A 17,221-nucleotide genomic window follows, 5' to 3' on the forward strand; every position below is an offset into this window, starting at 1 on the left:
CGCACATGCTGTCATTAAAATGCTAGATTTGGATGATAGCGAGCACTTCACTGAACTTTAAATGTTTGTCACAGTACAAGAGCAAGATCAGCGATGAGATGGACCTGAAGAAGCGGATCCAGTCTCTGGAGGAGTCAATGGAACTCCACGAGAGGATGAAGAGGCAGGCCCTGGCCGAGTTCGAGAGCTACCGTCAGAGGGTGGAAGACATGCAGCTCTGCACCGAGGCTCAGGTAAATGGAGGAGTGATGTGATGTCTGTGTGTGCTGGAGGCAAGAGGCACCTGTGTCTGCACTCACAGCTGCAGGTAATCGCTATTAAGTCTGTTTCTCTGTCCTGCTGTGAAGTGGAGAGTCTCTCTTTGTCTGCATCAACTGCCTCAGATTGCTGTGAGCGGTCAGGGTTCATTCAGGCCTCATTTTCATTTCTTTTTTCAAGGATTCTGTAAATAGAGTCCAGATATTATTCAATACATTTTCAGTCACGTATATCCACGAGTTAATCCAGCTACATGATGACTAGAATGAGCTCTGTTTACCTGGAAACACCAACGTAATGCCATCACTTAACAGATTTTCTTGCACATTTTAGTAGGTTCCTTTAAAACAAGTCAACCAGAAGAAACTCCCCCATAAGAATGTGAGATGATGATTTATTGAGAATGATTTGGCCCACTATAACTCCATTTTTGATTTTACTAAGATGTGAGCAGGGTCTTGCAGAGAAACAGGAAACAAGGAGGCCTGGGTCATCTAGTTAAAAGAGGAGTTGTGCTCATGGTGGGACAAAGGAAAAGTTGGATCAGAGAGAGGGAGAGACATAAAAGAGAGAACTTGGCTTGGTCTAACCTTTGAATGTGTTGCCACAGGAAAGGCCAAGAACCCATCAGAGTGAAGCGCATGGGGGAAATCAGAAAATTCAGCTTTGAATATTAGCTTAGGAAATGGGAGGCACAATTTTCAGGTTCTTGTCAATTGCCTTAAGCCTTAACCCCTTAAGAGCTTACTTTATATTTTTACATGCTGTAGTGCCATTTTTGGGAGCATTTCAAGTTGCTATACATCAATACAACTGTTATAGCCCATATTTTAATAATATGTATGCATTAAGTCCATAGTAACTACATAAATTGCAAAAAAGTGCAATAAACTACAAAAAATTTGAAAATTGTTTGTGGGTTTTTTTTACATATATTTCTACTTGGAGAAATTTAAGAGGTTTATCCCTCAAAACTTTAAATACAAAAAAGTTGCAAAAAAATAGTTTACAACAAGAGGAAATTTATTTTGAGTGTCTTCATAGTTTGATTTTTGAGATACACAAATTCTTATATACTGCAGGAAAAATGAAAAACAATCCTATGATGCAAATTTGCAAAGAAAACAGCATGTGCATCAAAATAAACTATTTTAAGCAGTACATTTTGAGTTCTAAGCATCCCAGCAACTATTCAGAAAAGCATAAAGTCAAACATGACTTATAAAAACACCAGTATGGGCTTTTAAGGCCTACAAGTAAAAAAAACTACATTTTCCGCGAAAATGACGTCACTTCCGGTTTCAGGCAGGTAATGGCGGACATGCGATCGTTTGCGCTGATGTCTGTTTCAATGTGGGAATTGTTATGAACAGCTGATCAGATCAGCAAAGCGTGTTTCTGGAATATTATGTTTTTGTTCCTGCAAGCACTTTTTATGCAATATTTGCAAAGCTATATGTGGAAGGAAACCGTGACCTAGGACAAGCTGATGGCATAAGATGTAAGTACAACCCCTCCAGTTTCATGCATGCAAAAAAAATTATTGCGCTAGCTTACGCGGTTCTGGTTTTACAGGGATTTAAAAATAGTTACGCAAAACAGATCGTGCTGCTCAGACCGGCTTTAAAGGGTTAATATACAAAAATACATGGAAAGCAGCAGAGGAAGGATTTAGATTCTTTACCTTAGTGAAGGCAGCAATACTACAAAATAAAAAAACTCTTAGATGTGGCTTAGTGTCCAGAACCAGCATTCTTTGTAATGTTGTGCAATGGGCACAAGTTGAGTTGATGGAAAAAAAAGCCCTTGGCTTACTCGATCTACAACATGAGTTTATGGTCTCGTTAGATGAATAAAACATGAAGTTCATTTTGTAAATTAGGATCCTCATCACAGTGAAAAAAGGAGGGTAGGGTTTGCTGCAGCTCAGGTATATACAATGTTTCTCAGTTATCAAAGCCCTGCCTAATATCTCCCATTTTAAAACACCAAGATGGTGAGGGCAAAGCAATTCAGCAGGACCTCACTAACCAGTGGGTGATGCCACAGTGGGTGCACGGTGCATCCATCTTTTATATACAGTTATATGAGTAAAAATACAGACGAATTAGTGCCAACTTTTTTGGACACAGCCTTAAATTGAGGCTTGCAACTAAAATCTAAATATAAAAACAGATGATTACAATGACCAGAGATCACAGACATGCTGTAAGCACTCAGTGTACCTTTTCTATAGTCCTTCATTTTCAGATTCAGAAGCTGGCAATGTCTGTTCTGTAAATTAAACTCGAGGAACAACTGGTGTTATTCTGGTACTATTCCAAAGTAGATCTGCCTGTTAGGATTACAGTAACAATAGACAGACCACAGACTGTTTGACACAATAACAGCTGGGAGAAGTAAACATTGCATTGAAGTCTTAGAGAGACACATGCACTCATCTTCTTCACATCTGCCTGGATTGCAAGTCAAATGCAGGATGTATTGAACAGCTGGATCTGGCTGCCTCTCTGATGCAATCACATCTAGTTTCTTCGATATCCAATAACAATCCAGTCCTGCTAAGACACATAAAGAGATATAATTTAAATTCGTTTTTTCCCACACCTCGTGTAAGTAGCAGAGGAGTACCTCTCTTATTGCTATGCTGTAAATTGCCTCTGCTTTGTTGTTTATAAGTTTATGAGCGAGCCATAAACTGTGGATGTGTATGAAATCATCCCCATGTATATGCTTGTATATGACCTGGGAGGACAGTGAAGTGTGTAACTAATCTCTAACAATAGCTGACCAAGTGAACATCATTATATAGATTTATGGAGTGTGTGCAGCTCTCTGATAAAAAGATGCAAAGGCAAGAATAAAGAAAAATTGACTATATGCAGGAATTTATGATTTAGAGCAGGGATGTCAAACAAAGCAGCCTGAACCAGGCCACCAAAGCCCACTGGATGGCTTTGAAAAGTAAGACACTTGTACGGACAGTTATCAGTACAATATACATCATCTCACAACACGTCTCCCTCAGTGTAGACATCTGGACCGTTTGGTAAATGGGCTGATACTTGTACAGACAAAAAGAGGATTGAGTAAGTATCATCCACAGAATCAGAGAAACACAAATATAGAACAAGCCTGGAAGGAAAGAAAACTACTGATATGTTTAAAGACTCCAGACCAATGGCTAATGAGGGTTAGAGTTAGAACAGTGTGTCGGGAGTATCATGCCGTGGGGAAGCTTCGCTACATCTGGATCTGGGAATCTCGTCAAGATGGATGGACGCGTGAATAAAGAAGGATATGTCAGGTTTTTAAAAGGCAGTAAAACAGGTCTGGGTCGTCACTTTTCCAACACAACAACCCAAAACAGACATTGAACTACCTCCAGAACAAAGTGAAAGTTACTTTTGCCTTTTCTAGACCCACTGATTTACAGCACATATGCAATAAGACATATTGTTAAAATGATCTGAGGATGTTCATCATGTGTTTTGGAAATGGATATTTCACCACATGTTATTATGCAGTGGTTTTACTGATCTAGCCCATTAAATAAAATGACATCCCTGATTTAGAATGACGCTCAAAGAAATAAAATGCAAGCACCCAAAGGCTGTAGTCTCCACATATTAACCCATATTCATTATTAGCAGCAGTGGGCACCTGTAAGGCCTTATTCTGGTCAAGGGCACAGCGAGGGGAGCATTATCCTAGCATGTTTTGGCGGCAGGAGAAGCCAGGTCTCCTGGAGGAATGATTTGAACCAGGAACCCACTTGCTGTGAGGTCACAGTGCTGCAGAATGAGCCACCATACTGATGGCAAATATGCAGATGTGTGTCTGTGTTTGTGCTTGTGTTATTATCCCTGAGTGTTTTTTTACCTGATAACTGTCCAAGCTGTCAGTCATGGGTGTGTCCTACTTTTATCTCGGCTGATATGCCACTTCTGTACCTTTTGAGAAAATCTATGGCTAATAGTTAGTTTGTGCTGATTGTGTAATTATCTACTTTAGAGAATGAAATGTAGTCCAATTAAATGAAAGGTTAGTAAATCTTCCCCTGACAGATGGTTGTTATGTGCCTTAAAGATTTTATCGTAAAATGTTTAGTGTTTTTCTGATCAGGTACCTTAGAGACCACTTTTCTGCTAATCAATATAACATATAATATCAATGGATTGAGGCATTGTCAGAATGATAACCTCCTATGTCAATACTAGATGACATTTTTCTTGTTATTTTTGAACAATGACCTTCAGAGCGTTTTCTGCTCACACACTTCTGTTTAGTCTGCTGCTTTTTACTGCTAATTTAGAGCAGCCAGGTCGGCAGCCAGAAGGTCAAAATCCCCCAAGCCAGTACACCACCACCTGGCTTAGACCTTTTGAAAAGTCACGCGCTCTGTAAGAAGCCTACAAAACCCATAAATCAATTCCCCTGTTGGCTCAGCCTTTCATTCCCGTCTTCTTTGGCAGCACACGCAGCGTGTGGTGTCCATGTCGAGGGAGGTGGAGGAGATGCGACGGTCCTTTGAGGAGAAGCTGCGTACATTCAGCCAGGCACAGGCCCAGTTCGAGCAAGAGAAGAAAGCTGCGTTGGAAGAGCTCAAGGCTGAGCACAGACAGGAAATCCAGGAGCTTCTTCGCAGCCACCAGAGCCAGAACGCAAACTACAGCAAAGACCAGGAGAAACTGGTACAGCTCCATAAAGCCGAGGTAACACACTCGCTTCTGCAAAAGTAGAGCAGCTCTTGAAAGCCAAAGCATCAAACTCTAAACCACTACAGGGAAGAAGAAAGAAAGTGGGACAGCGATAATTACCAAGTTTCCAACTCTTTGTTCTACCTTACCTTTCCTTATACAACATTTTAACGTTAGTATAGAGTACATGCATTTTATAATGTAATTTATAATTGTCTCTCTACAGCAAAAGCATCAGAGACTTCTGGTTGCTTAATTTTTTCTTAAATAAACTGACTCTTTTTTTTTTATTCTTTTTGTCTCCGTGTTGGATGTTCCTGCTGCAGGTTGATTCTCTGACAGAGCGGGTGGAGGAGCTGAAACAGGACAAGAAGAGACTGGTGGAGGAATACGAGGCCAAACTCAGCAAGGTACAGTACATTAAAAATAATAACCATCATTAATAATTGGTAAACAAAATCGTGAGCAAATATGAGTTAATAAATCATTTATTGGGCATTATATGGGTATTTTATTCACATGCCTTTTGTGTTAGTCCCCCCACCCGTGTGTTTTGTTTTGCTTTTACTTCCAGTTTTCTTGCTCTCGTTGCAATTGTCTGCCCTTCCCAAACTGTTCACATGTAGTCTTATCCTTGATGCCATTCAGTCACTTCGTATCGCTCCTCCAAACCCTTTAACTGCTGCTAGGGACAATATACAGTAGTGTTTGCTTTACTTTGGAGATCCAAGTTAGTGGGCCAACTCTAACCAGAACCTGCAGTAGATGGAGAACTGGTACCACTATGTTCTAAGTCTCTTAAGTCTATTGTTATTTACTCTATTTATTATTTATTAATGTTTTCAGGAAAGCGTGGGTGTACTCTCCTTCCCTGCTCTCACTACTGTTACAGTCTAATTCTGTCTAGAGCCAACCCAAAAATCCTAATACTGAGTCCAGACTGAAAGGTGCGATCTTTTAAAAATAAGCCTAAATAAAATAAGGATTCAAGAGGATTCAAGTAGATTTAAAAGGTTTGCACACACAGTGTCTCATCTGGTATTTCCAGAATCGATTCACCCCAAGCTGTGCTAAATGTCCTTGGATTAGCAATAGTTAAAAAAAAGGCCTGAAAATTTAATTTGTTGCCACTATAGTGTTGACGCTGCTGAAAGTGAAGGCTGTTATCTGCAGATCTGTGTACAGGAAAAGCCATAGCAGCACTTAAGAACTGCATTTAGATGCTAGTAATTCAATAAAAAAAAGCATCCTCGTCTGCAGTAAACACTGTCAGGAAAGTCATTTTGGCTCCAGCTCTAAATGTTTTTAGACCTTTCGATATAAAATTCACATTGTCATTAAAAAGAGAAAACTGAGGCTTATTAATTAGTTTTACACCCTTCATGTTTTTGGCTTAAATCTTTTCCACAGTGGTGAACACTTTCACAAGTCTGCATTTGTCCCCAGGCTCAGGCCTTTTACGAGCGCGAGCTGGAGGCCATGAAGAGAACCCAGCAGCTTACTGCCGACAACCTCTTGGCATGGAAACGCACTGAGGCCGAGCTGCGACGGGAGTTTCAGACTCAGGAGGCGGCGCTGCAGAAAACCCTCGGAAAACTGAGGGCCGAACTGGCCAGGGTGTCGGACGAGGCTCGGGAAAACCGGGAGAGGTCCTACAAGCTGCAGTCGTCACTTAACACTGCAGAGAGCACCGTCAAAGTGAGTGTGAACCCTCACCTGCTCATCCAAAAATGAGTCAACAGAAGGTGGACGGAGGCGAAGTAGCTGAAAATCCTGTAGTTTTAAGTGAGCTGATGTCTCTTTTTATAGACAGCTTGCAAAGATTTTGTGCCTGTAATCAAAGATAGATATAAATTAAAACAGGGAACAAAGTCCGTGTGAAGAAATTCAATAAAATGTATTCCTTTTTATATGGATAGTCACTTTATAGATTAAATTATGACGAGTAGATGTTCATCAAGCTGTCCAACCTGAGCCTGAGCCTTAATTTAACATTCATAGATTTCAAAAATGATATTTTATTATTATTAATGGGTCAAATAATAGGGGATCTCACAAGTTTTAGGGCCTTCAGCTTGATTTTTTTTAATTGAATGCTCCTACAAGAACTGACGATGAGCATAGGAGAGCAATTAGCAACTAAAGCCGGGTATTTCCTTGAAGTATGGAAGTGAAACCTAAACAGGTTGTATTCTGTGCTTGTATACATTTCAACCATTGATTTCAACCAAGTGCAAGGTGGAACTGAACTTTTTCACAGGGTATCAAGGGTTAGGGTGTGGTGACGGAGGACCCAAAATTGCAGGCATGGAGGCAGTAGGAAGTTTAACTAAAGGCGAGCTCTTTAATGAGCTGATAAGTAAACAAGACATGAGCAAAAATACAAAACCAAACGGGAAACTAAATGCAAGCTGCTTAAACTAACTCGGGCAAAGAAACACTCAAAAACTAAGCCTGGGAAACAGAACAGTAGCATAAATGGACCATAACATGACAAAGCACAAAGGGAAATGAATACTGCATATACACAGCAGGGTGATTAGAAGAAGTGGAGACACATGAGAACACAGCTGGAGCAAAATAGACATAATGAAGAAAGGGAAGCAAGACTGCACATGAGACAATGACTATCAAAATAAGACAGGAAATCACAAACACTGAGATACTGACACAGTCACATGGTAGAGACACAGAGAGAGAATGCCCACCGGGGACGCTACGAAGGACATACACAGGTGAGACTAGGACATGAAAGGGAACTGACTAAATTAACAAAAGACTACGAACTAGAAACATAGCTCACTTCTCAAAACAAAATACAACATACAAAACTCCAAAAAAACACAAACACTGGGAACAGACCCAGGGATCCTAACAGGAGGCTCGCTTTAAATCGGTGAGGATGTCATTCAGCCATGCTGGACTGTCTTTATAGAAGGATGCTTCCTTTGTGTCTTGATCTCAAACAGTGAACCACAGGTAAAATGGTTCAGCTACGTGTTGTAAGAGGTCTGGTCTAGGATGTAAGAGTGATGGTAGCATGGAGAGAAACTGCAGAGCGGTCCCTGATTCTGTAGGGAAACAAATGTCATCAAACTTGGTGTCCTGCCTGAGTTTAATACAACCATGTTGCATAGTGTCATGCAGTGAACTTATAATATTCCCCGGATCATGCAGTGTGCGGGTGCCTTAAAGGATAGCGTTTGTTAAAACATTTAGTTGTTAAGGCAAATAGAAACATTCGCCAAATTAACGCTTCAAGTTGGCTGCTAGTCCAGGTTGTTCAGTCAATCATATACTTTTCATCTCTGTAATATTCTCGATATTTATAATTGAGCTATTTGTATATATTACAGCTATTTCTCATATATTCTAAACTTTGTAATATACTGTATTATTTAATTAGTTCAGTCTGTCACCGTTATTGTCTTAGAGCAACTGTAACCCACATAATTTCCTTAGGGATTATTGAAGCATTCTGATTCTGATTCTGATTAAGTCATTAGGATGATGACATGTCAGTAAGATTGTATTTAAACTTTGTGTCCCTGCTCGTCTTCTCTCTGTAATTTAGAGGAGGAGCAGATCAAAAATGTCGAAGCTGCTGAACAGTAAATTATTAAAAACAGCACAGTGCGTTTCCACAGCCTACCTGTGTACTGAGAGCAAATGATGCTTAACCGTACAGTCTAAAAGTAATTTGTCCCATTATTCTAAAACGGTTGGCTGTTTCTGTGCCATTAAATGTATTCTAGGACAGTTTAAGCAGACATATGAGCAGGGCCTTTCTGCACACTGCTGTCTCTCTACCCACTGATGTCTAACCAACATATGATGGACAATGTTATCTGACAGTGTTACCAGCTAATACTGGCCTGTTGCCGCTGTATTGGTGTGTATTTTGTAAGTAAGACTTCCTGTGAAAGTATCACAGAGCTAGCACAGACAGATCCACATATACCTACAGCCACTTTAGAATCACTGCGTGTCTCAGGTTAATGGATGTAAGGTTAATGGATTCAGTTTTACTCCCCATTTGCAGCTCATGCTACCCTTTCAGTGGGTTCTGTATGGACTTACCCTTTCAGCATCCACCAGGTTGGCAGCAAGCCACTTAAGAGTTGAGTTAGATTTGGATTACATTTTAGCTGCATGCTTAAGAGTTCCCAAACAAAAGCTTTCAAATAGACTTCTTCTGCTATGAGAATTATAATAATAATCATTAGCTGCTAAATGTGGCTGTGACTCAAACCACTTTCTGCTAGACTTTGTACTCTCCTGGCTGAAGTATTAACACTTTTCCATAAATTTGAACTTTTATTAATATTTATCAATTGAAATAACTAAAGGTTTTTATAAACTCTGTTGTCAGTTTTTTTGCATAGCAGCTTATGGGTCAGGTTGTAACACTCAGGAAGTAAAATATCACAGAAAGACGATGCTACAGGCTTCAGTTAGCTTGGTAAGTTCATGACAGTACAATTAGAAAAAGACTAAAGTGTTACCGATTCTCTCTAGAGAATAGGGCAGCCTTAGGGTTTCAAAGTCCACTCTGACCTAAATGCCGTCGCGGGACCACAAACCTCGATGAACTGAAGCAACATTGCAAAGAAGAGTGGGCCAAAATTCTTCCATGATGACAAACCCTACAAGTTATTGCTGCTAAAGATGATCTTAGAGGAATGATTTGATAGGCAAAATGTACCCATTATACCTGAGCAAATGAAGCCCCCTATTAACAGAACCGGTTAAAGCAATATTGGTTATCTTCCTTTCGGATTTTTGGAATGCCAAAGTTGTAACTTTTTTTGTATTTGTTACAAATGACCCAAAATATCCAGCACACTAAGTCTCTATTTGGTATGACAGCAAAAATAGCAGTGCTGTGTTTATTTCCCAAGTCATTATTTTTTTTATTTTCTAGTGTCTGACTTCTGTAAGATCTTTAGTGACGACGCCCGTGATTATCTTCATCGTTGAAAATAAAGCTGACATGTGCTCCAGGGAGGACTGGCTAAGTAGGTCTGTTTTGTTTTGATGACTTGCTCTGAAGTTTATGTGGAATTATCACTGATTGCAGACAAAGACAGGAAGGGATCTCTCCTCCTTGGTGATGCTGAAATTAGGATCAAGGTCAGCGGTGGCTGTGGAGTTAATAATTTTAGCTATCAGAGCAATTAAGTATAACCCAGATAAAGAAACGACAAGCAGAGTGGTTGATACCTGATGTAAGAAGGTAAAACGGATATCAGAGGATGGAAACTATTTGATCCTTTGCTGGTTTTGTCTTTTGTGCAGCTGAAATGTTATTGTTATTGAGTTGTAAAAGTAATATCATAATAATCTCTTAATAACAGCCTCGGTATGTGAACAGATCTTTTAATGCTTCACCTCCTGCTGTGAGCTCATTGTTGGATGATAGTAGATTTTAATTTAACCTTAACAAGCTTGCAACACAGGTTTGATTTACACCTCTTGCGTCTCATCATTGTGCATACCTATACAGTTGCTAGCATTTGCGCAAGTAGAGGCACATTTTTAGACCCTTCACAAAATTAATTTGACTCTTGAAAATTAAAATGCTGCACTAAATCAAAATGTTCCCAAGTCTCCGGAGGCATAATTACTGTACTGGCACATACGCCATGTGGAGAAACCGTATCATCAAATATCGACTTAACACCAGTGTGAGACACTTGCGGTTGGTGTCAGGATGCTGCAGCGTCTGCTTCACTGTTCTGCCACCCTCCTTTAGCTTATGATTTAGTAGGCAAATCTCCAGAGAAATGCAAGCAAATGATCGCTCAGTGTAACTGAGACAGACGTAATTAATGGCTCAGTGTTCACAAGCTTCTGCAGGAATATGCATGCCAAAAAATTACAATTGTCCCCCAAGTGAAATACTCCACTGACGCTGTGTTAAATTGCTGCTGTCACTGACCTTGGACTAAATATTTCACTTCAGGTAGAGCTTATCTGGACTAAGTCTATGGGAGCTTTTAGTGAGATAAAACAATAAATCACCTAAAGCACTATGTTCGGGTCCCTTTTTGTATTTAAATGAAAATGCAGGAATCAGCCAGGTCCAATCAGGAGGATTGACAGAGGTGAGGCAGTACGTGAGAAGTACGTGTGGGTGTTTTTGTTGAGGTTTAAAGGGGATTAGAAGTGAATCAAAGGTGATCAGTGAATGTCATGACAATGGGATTCTTCTGTTAACTCAGATAATTCAACAGAGATACTGTTAATTAAAGCGTTCATCCATCCATCCATCTGCGTCCATCTGCCAGCCTCATTCACACAAACAGAGGTGTACACTACATTCGAAGGGACAGTTCTGCTTTCACTTGCCTTTAACCCAAACCTTAACAACCAATGACCTTCCACTCAGTCTAAACCAAAAGTTAGCATTAGTATATAGGCAAGTCTTATTTCTCTCACACAGTGCATTGATGGGCGCTGTGTCTCAGCCACTACAAAGACACCTCAACAAATTTATTATGTTAACTGGATTTGCTAAAAATTACAATATTTTTTGTACATTTACTTCTATTGTGGGAACAAACTGGCTTAGAACGATGAAGAAAATCTGAAGGAAATAAGAGATAAATTAACACAATACTGGTTTTCATTAAAAGCTCTGTATAAAAAGAGTCATTGTATTTTTTTTTGGTTAAAGCTTGTACAACAAAACTGACAGGTCAGGCAAACTGGTTTAATTAAACTAGCTGCATACTGGAGCCTTCTGTGACGTAGATACTTGATGGAGGGCGCTTTAAATCAAAGTGGCGTTGAACAGTAGAAAATATTAGTTCTAAGGTTCAGTAACCTGGATCTGCAACAACAAGCTATATAAAGTGAGGATGGCAGGTGAGACAAATTGTCACATGTAGGGCACCACCTGTCTGAGAACCATAGGGGTTATGACAAAAACTAGAAAAATCCTTTGATCCTGAAAAAGATCTTTGAAGACTTCAGGACTGGCAGAAACATCCAAACTTTCTCAGAAAGTACATTAATCGGCAGTAGCTACCCTCTGCCATAGGATACTGAGGTGTCCAAGCCCACTGTGAGACATAATCTCAACAGCATGTCCTGTGTTTGCCCTAGGATGTCTGGAACTCCTCACCTAGGAGGCACAGTGCTTGACTTATGGAGAAGCAGCAGTCAGTCTGACTAAGCCCCACACACCCTCATTTTCACTTTTTTCTTTCCATAATCAAAAGGTCTGCATTTGTTAAGAATGTTGCCGGTAGAGATTTTGCCTACACTGACACAAAACCAAACATATTTGGTCTGGCTGAATCGTGCATTGGCATTTAAACAGCTGTATCTAACCCCATCCTATCCCAGTTCCAATTTTAGACCCAAAGCTGAGTCTTGAAACACCCCTGTGAAGAAATTAGGACTCCACTTAATGCCCCAGTTTCTGAAACATTCACACTTTTACTTTGCCTTGTTCACAGATAGTCATAGTTTGTACTGCTAGTAAAGAAACTTGTAGAAATAACATAATCATTATCTTTACTCCAGAGCTCCAAACTTAGCCTTAGCTACGGTAGTTCCCAGATGGACTTAAAACGTTTTTTTCCTGTAAGTTTGTCTCAGAATGCTGTATGAAAAAGTAAGACAAATAAAATATATGTAACCCCCCAATTCTTAAAGTTAAAATGGGTTTATCCCACCTTATCTAAACCTAGCGGTCATAAAGTGCAACTACTTTCCTTGAATCAGCATACACACAGTGTCTCACCCACTCACACATATCAGGTCTAATTTGTGTGACTCCTCAGTGGTTTTCATCATACTGAGGTTTCATTGTCTTAGCCATAGCAGCGGTAATTAAGTTTGAGGGAGGCTGTTTGATGGGATTGAAAGATGTGAAATTGCCTCTCATGAGTTCTTGCAGAGTGCTAAATCACAAAGCTACTGTACTGTGTGTGTGTGTGTGTGTGTGTGTGTGTGTGTGTGTGTGTGTGTGTGTGTGTGTGTGTGTGTGTGTGTGTGTGTGTGTGTGCTCACGTCAAATCACTCCCTGAAGTCTAGTTCCTATTAATTGAGCACCAGTCAGCATTTACACTCTCAATCTTCAGTATTAATATTCTGCCAATACGGTTCTTTCTGTAAGTTTGATAAACTGGCTGCCAACTTCATCCTGGCATTGCATTACAACATAAGGTGAAGTTCACTTTTCTAGACGGATGTGCCTCTACATTGCTTTAAATATGAATGTACTACACTTACCTTTTTGCAATGACCAAGCAACATGTAATTTTAAAGGTCTGTCTTCAGTAGCATACCTTACCTCATAATAGTACTCAACACACTCTTAACAGCTCATCAAATATAGAACAGGTGGATTTACATTTACTCAGGTTTCATTCCATTTAGTTAATGATTGACATTAAAGATATTTAGGTCTTGAATGTTGAAGTTTGGACTTGGGCTAACAATCCTATCATTCAAAAAACTTAGTGAGAGTGAAAAAAAAAACCCATCTTCCTCTATTTATACTAGCTAGCGAGCCTTGTGGCAGTCTTTGTAATGAGTGATCTTTTAACTTATAAATAACAAAGACATTATCTATAAATTATTTTTATCACCACAAAAATAATTTATAGATAGTAAGATAATTTTGTAAAACAATGTTTTAGTCATTAACCTGACCTGTCCAGAGCCCAAGAACTCCTCCTTAGGAAGCTCTAGAAACTATTTTGTAAACTCTTAGTTGCTCTTTATTCTTTTTTCTTCCCTTTTCTAAAATAAACATGCAAAATATTTGAGCACAACACAGACATTTTTTAATCAATATTAAAGTTTCGTTGGTGAACTTGTGACCACACATGATTGACTGACTGTATATAAAGGTGAGGATAAAATAATTACTCCACAATGAAACAGAGCAACATATTTTTAACATAACCCCTGATAACCTGAACTTCTATTGAGCAAAAGCACAAGCCACTGCCGTGCAGTGATGTGCTTTAACTTTGTAATGCTCAAAGCTTGCAAAATCAAGTTAAAACTGAGCATCGTCTTCCAGTTTACACACAGTACAAAAACTTCAGCAGGAGTTTGAGCTGCCACTTGAGAAAGCATCATGCCAAAAACAAAAGAAATCAGCTTAGACAACAGAAAAAGAATTGTTGATGCTTACAAAGCAGGAGATGAATTAAAAACCTTATCACAGAGTTTCCAAATGTCAAGAACTGGAATGAGAAGTTTCATCAAAAAAATCAAAGAGAGCTACACTGTACAGAACAAGCCCAGCAGAGATAGGAAAGAAAAGAATTTAGACTTTGGAAAGAAAACTATTGATAAAAGTGTCTAAAGACCCCAGAACAAATGCTGAAAATAGTAATGAATGATTAGCCAAGTCAGGACTTTTGATCTCACAATCATGAGAACCTTAGACAGAAATGGACTGTGAGGTTACAGACCAAGAAAAAGAGCCCAAGAAGAAGAGACACTTTCCAGCCAGACTAAAATATGCTACGGAAACCTGAACAAAAATGATGCATACTGGACATACACTTCAGATGAGATGTAACTAGTTTTTTGCCACAGAGACACTGCGTATGTTTGAAGCAAGGAATCCTTTTTTTTGGAAGTAGAACCCTAAAAAACAGTGTGCCCAGTAACATGGTGGGAGTATTATGCTGTAGGGAAGCATCTGAATCTGGGAATCCCACCAAGGTTGAAGGATAATCATAAAAAAAAAAAAAAAAAGATATGTGAAGATCCTAAAGAAAACCTCAAAGAATTGGCAGCAAAACTGGGTCTGGGTCATCGCTTTGTCTTCCAACGTAATCAATACACACCTCACCCCTGGTGAAGAACTACCTCTTGACGACCAAAGTGAACAAAACCCCCCGACTTGAATCCAACTGGAAATCTGTGATGTGAACCAGAAGACCATCGCAGACCATCAAGGCATGTGCAAGACGTGCCGAAAACTACAATAAACGGCTGCAGGCCGTTATCTAGCAAAAGGGATATAGACAGTCTTAACCCTGGTAGTTTTTGGTTTTTGTGGTATAATATTGTTTCTGTGTGACAAGTAATATATTTTAAGTGTCCAAAATAAAAATAGAATGTTTAAAAAACCTGTGTTAAGAATTCTTTGCTCTGTTTAAAACAAAAAATAATAATACAGGGCCTAATAATTCTGACTTCATTTGTAAAAGATCGTCATACCCGTGGTGTTGACGTCCACTTGAGATTCTAAATATTAAAACCTCAACATTATCATTAATCAAAATACTAGAATTTCAGTCATCAAAACTGAACCATAAGCATCTTGGGTGGGCTGTAGCTTACCACAGGCTATATTATTTGTGAGCTAGTTCAATTAAAAATTCTACAAAACGCACCAATATCACAAATACAGCTCCAGCTGTCTGAAAACTTGTCAGAGTGGCCACTATCCACATGAATGAGTTGGATAAAAATATTTCCCCTCTGTATAGTTGTTTTAAAGGTGGAAAGTAGCTGTAGAGGCCAAAACTGTTTGTGTGCAAGACTGTAAACATGCTGTTTTTAATGGGAAGTTTTAACATATGAGTTTATGGGGATTGACCTGGAAGCTGGTCTCAAGTGGCCATTAGAGGAACTGCAGTTTCACTGAGTAAAAGTCAGATGTGTCATGCCATTTGAAGTCTCTGGTCTGCTAGTTATTTAGGTTTAATATTCAAGCTCATTTAGATACTATATTTAGGCTTAGAACTATATTTATCAAAGCTGCATTTATCAGCTGGTCTTTAATGATGTTTGAAAACAACCGTCTGCAATGTCTGAAAGCAGGGAAAGTAAACCGAAAAGAGTTGTATGACAGCACAGACCATCAGTCTTTTCATCAGTGTCATTTAAACTGGGGGTAAATTATAATTTTATTATTTCCTTCTGTAAAGATGTTAGAGGTTGGTTGTTGTTCTTCTTAACCTACCCTAACAGAGCTTTCTTTTGTGGATTTGACTCTCCTCTAGGACTTAACCAAGCAGCTGGATGAGGTGACCCAGAACTCGGAGATTGTGGAAATCCGTCAGAAGGAGGCTGAATGTGAACTAGAGGCAGCCAGAGACCGAGTTCAGCAGCAGGCAACTGAAATACTTCTCAAAGCCAGTAAGACCCACAATCTCTTCCCTTTCTCTTTTCATGAGACCTGTGAATTCTTGCGTCCGCACTAGACTCAAGATGCACTCTATGCTTTCCGTGCAAACACATCAAACATATCGACTAACAGCTCCCCTCATCTTGTCTGAGACATCGTTGCCTATTACACTTTAATAGCATATTGCTGTATATCGGGGCTAATGGTGTTTCCGGTCCCTCAGAGGCTGCTAGAAGAAGCCTTGCTGACGACAGTGCCCAGTTTGTCTGTGTTTATGTGCACATGTAAATGGCTAAATAGGTGTATGTTAGAATCTGGTCTAATATCTTATGATGTATTTCCATCACTACTTTGGTTAACAACATTGCATAAAGATTACTGTCTGAAACGTGTGAGCAATCGCAGCCACTTTGGTGCGGAGTCATTCTCGGCCCATTAGCTCCAATGAGTTCGTTGTACCCAATGAGAGCGTTTTATCACTTTCCACTGGAGCTGCTTGCATGTTAGAGACAAATAAGATCCAGCTGGTAAATGCAGCCATGGGAGTCTCATTTACCACACTACAGATTAGAGGACCTCTCAAGGTTGTTTGCAAAGAAATGACCATGAGTCCTTTTTGCCTTTTAAAGTGCCTTTTGTTTTAGTTTGTTTGTTTGTTTTTGTTTTAAGTTATAGCTGTAAGAGGTAAATAAATATGTCAGAGTGGTAAATTTCAACTTACCATCCTTCAACAATTACTAAATGTGTAGTCTTGAGTTTAAGTTTTATGGTTTGTATGTCCAGAAATGTCCAGCACATTTTCACTCCCAGCTCACATACACATGCTTGATAAGGACCCTTTCTTGCCACATTGGGTGTCCATTCATCCATACATTTTCCTAACAGCTTATCGAGTTAAGGGCCAAAGAGGGGCTCAAGCCTGTTCCAGCTGTCACGGGGGAGAGACAGGGTCACTAATCCATTGCAGGGGTAGCATAGTGACAAAAATAACCTTTCAGACTCTTACTTACAGCTAATTTAGAATCAGCATTTAAGGCCTCTCACAATCACAAAGACCAATCAGTTACTAACTGGCTACCACCAGTTGGGTAACAAAAATGTTGTTATCTTCAGAGAGTTGTTATTTACTCTCCAAGTTCTAGTGAAACTCAAA

The 17,221-nt window shown here is 39.5% G+C and overlaps 1 protein-coding gene across 5 annotated transcripts in view; it reads left to right on the forward strand.

The window, feature by feature from the left end:
• The window catches only part of fam184ab (family with sequence similarity 184 member Ab), a 225,611-nt gene that overhangs the window by 89,893 nt on the left and 118,497 nt on the right, over positions 1-17,221 (forward strand). For all 5 annotated transcript variants that reach the window (XR_014869412.1, XM_085133283.1, XM_085133286.1 and 2 more), the window contains exons 3-7: positions 75-233; positions 4,734-4,973; positions 5,285-5,368; positions 6,405-6,656; positions 15,944-16,079. Coding sequence is in view for 4 of the 5 variants with exons in the window: in XM_085133283.1 (XP_084989409.1) it covers positions 75-233; positions 4,734-4,973; positions 5,285-5,368; positions 6,405-6,656; positions 15,944-16,079 (871 nt within the window). In the remaining variant the exon portion in view is untranslated. The remainder of the gene's footprint in view (positions 1-74; positions 234-4,733; positions 4,974-5,284; positions 5,369-6,404; positions 6,657-15,943; positions 16,080-17,221) is intronic.

The sequence above is a fragment of the Neolamprologus multifasciatus genome, chromosome 15 (assembly GCF_963576455.1).
Source record: "Neolamprologus multifasciatus chromosome 15, fNeoMul1.2, whole genome shotgun sequence".
Lineage (NCBI taxonomy): Eukaryota > Metazoa > Chordata > Actinopteri > Cichliformes > Cichlidae > Neolamprologus > Neolamprologus multifasciatus.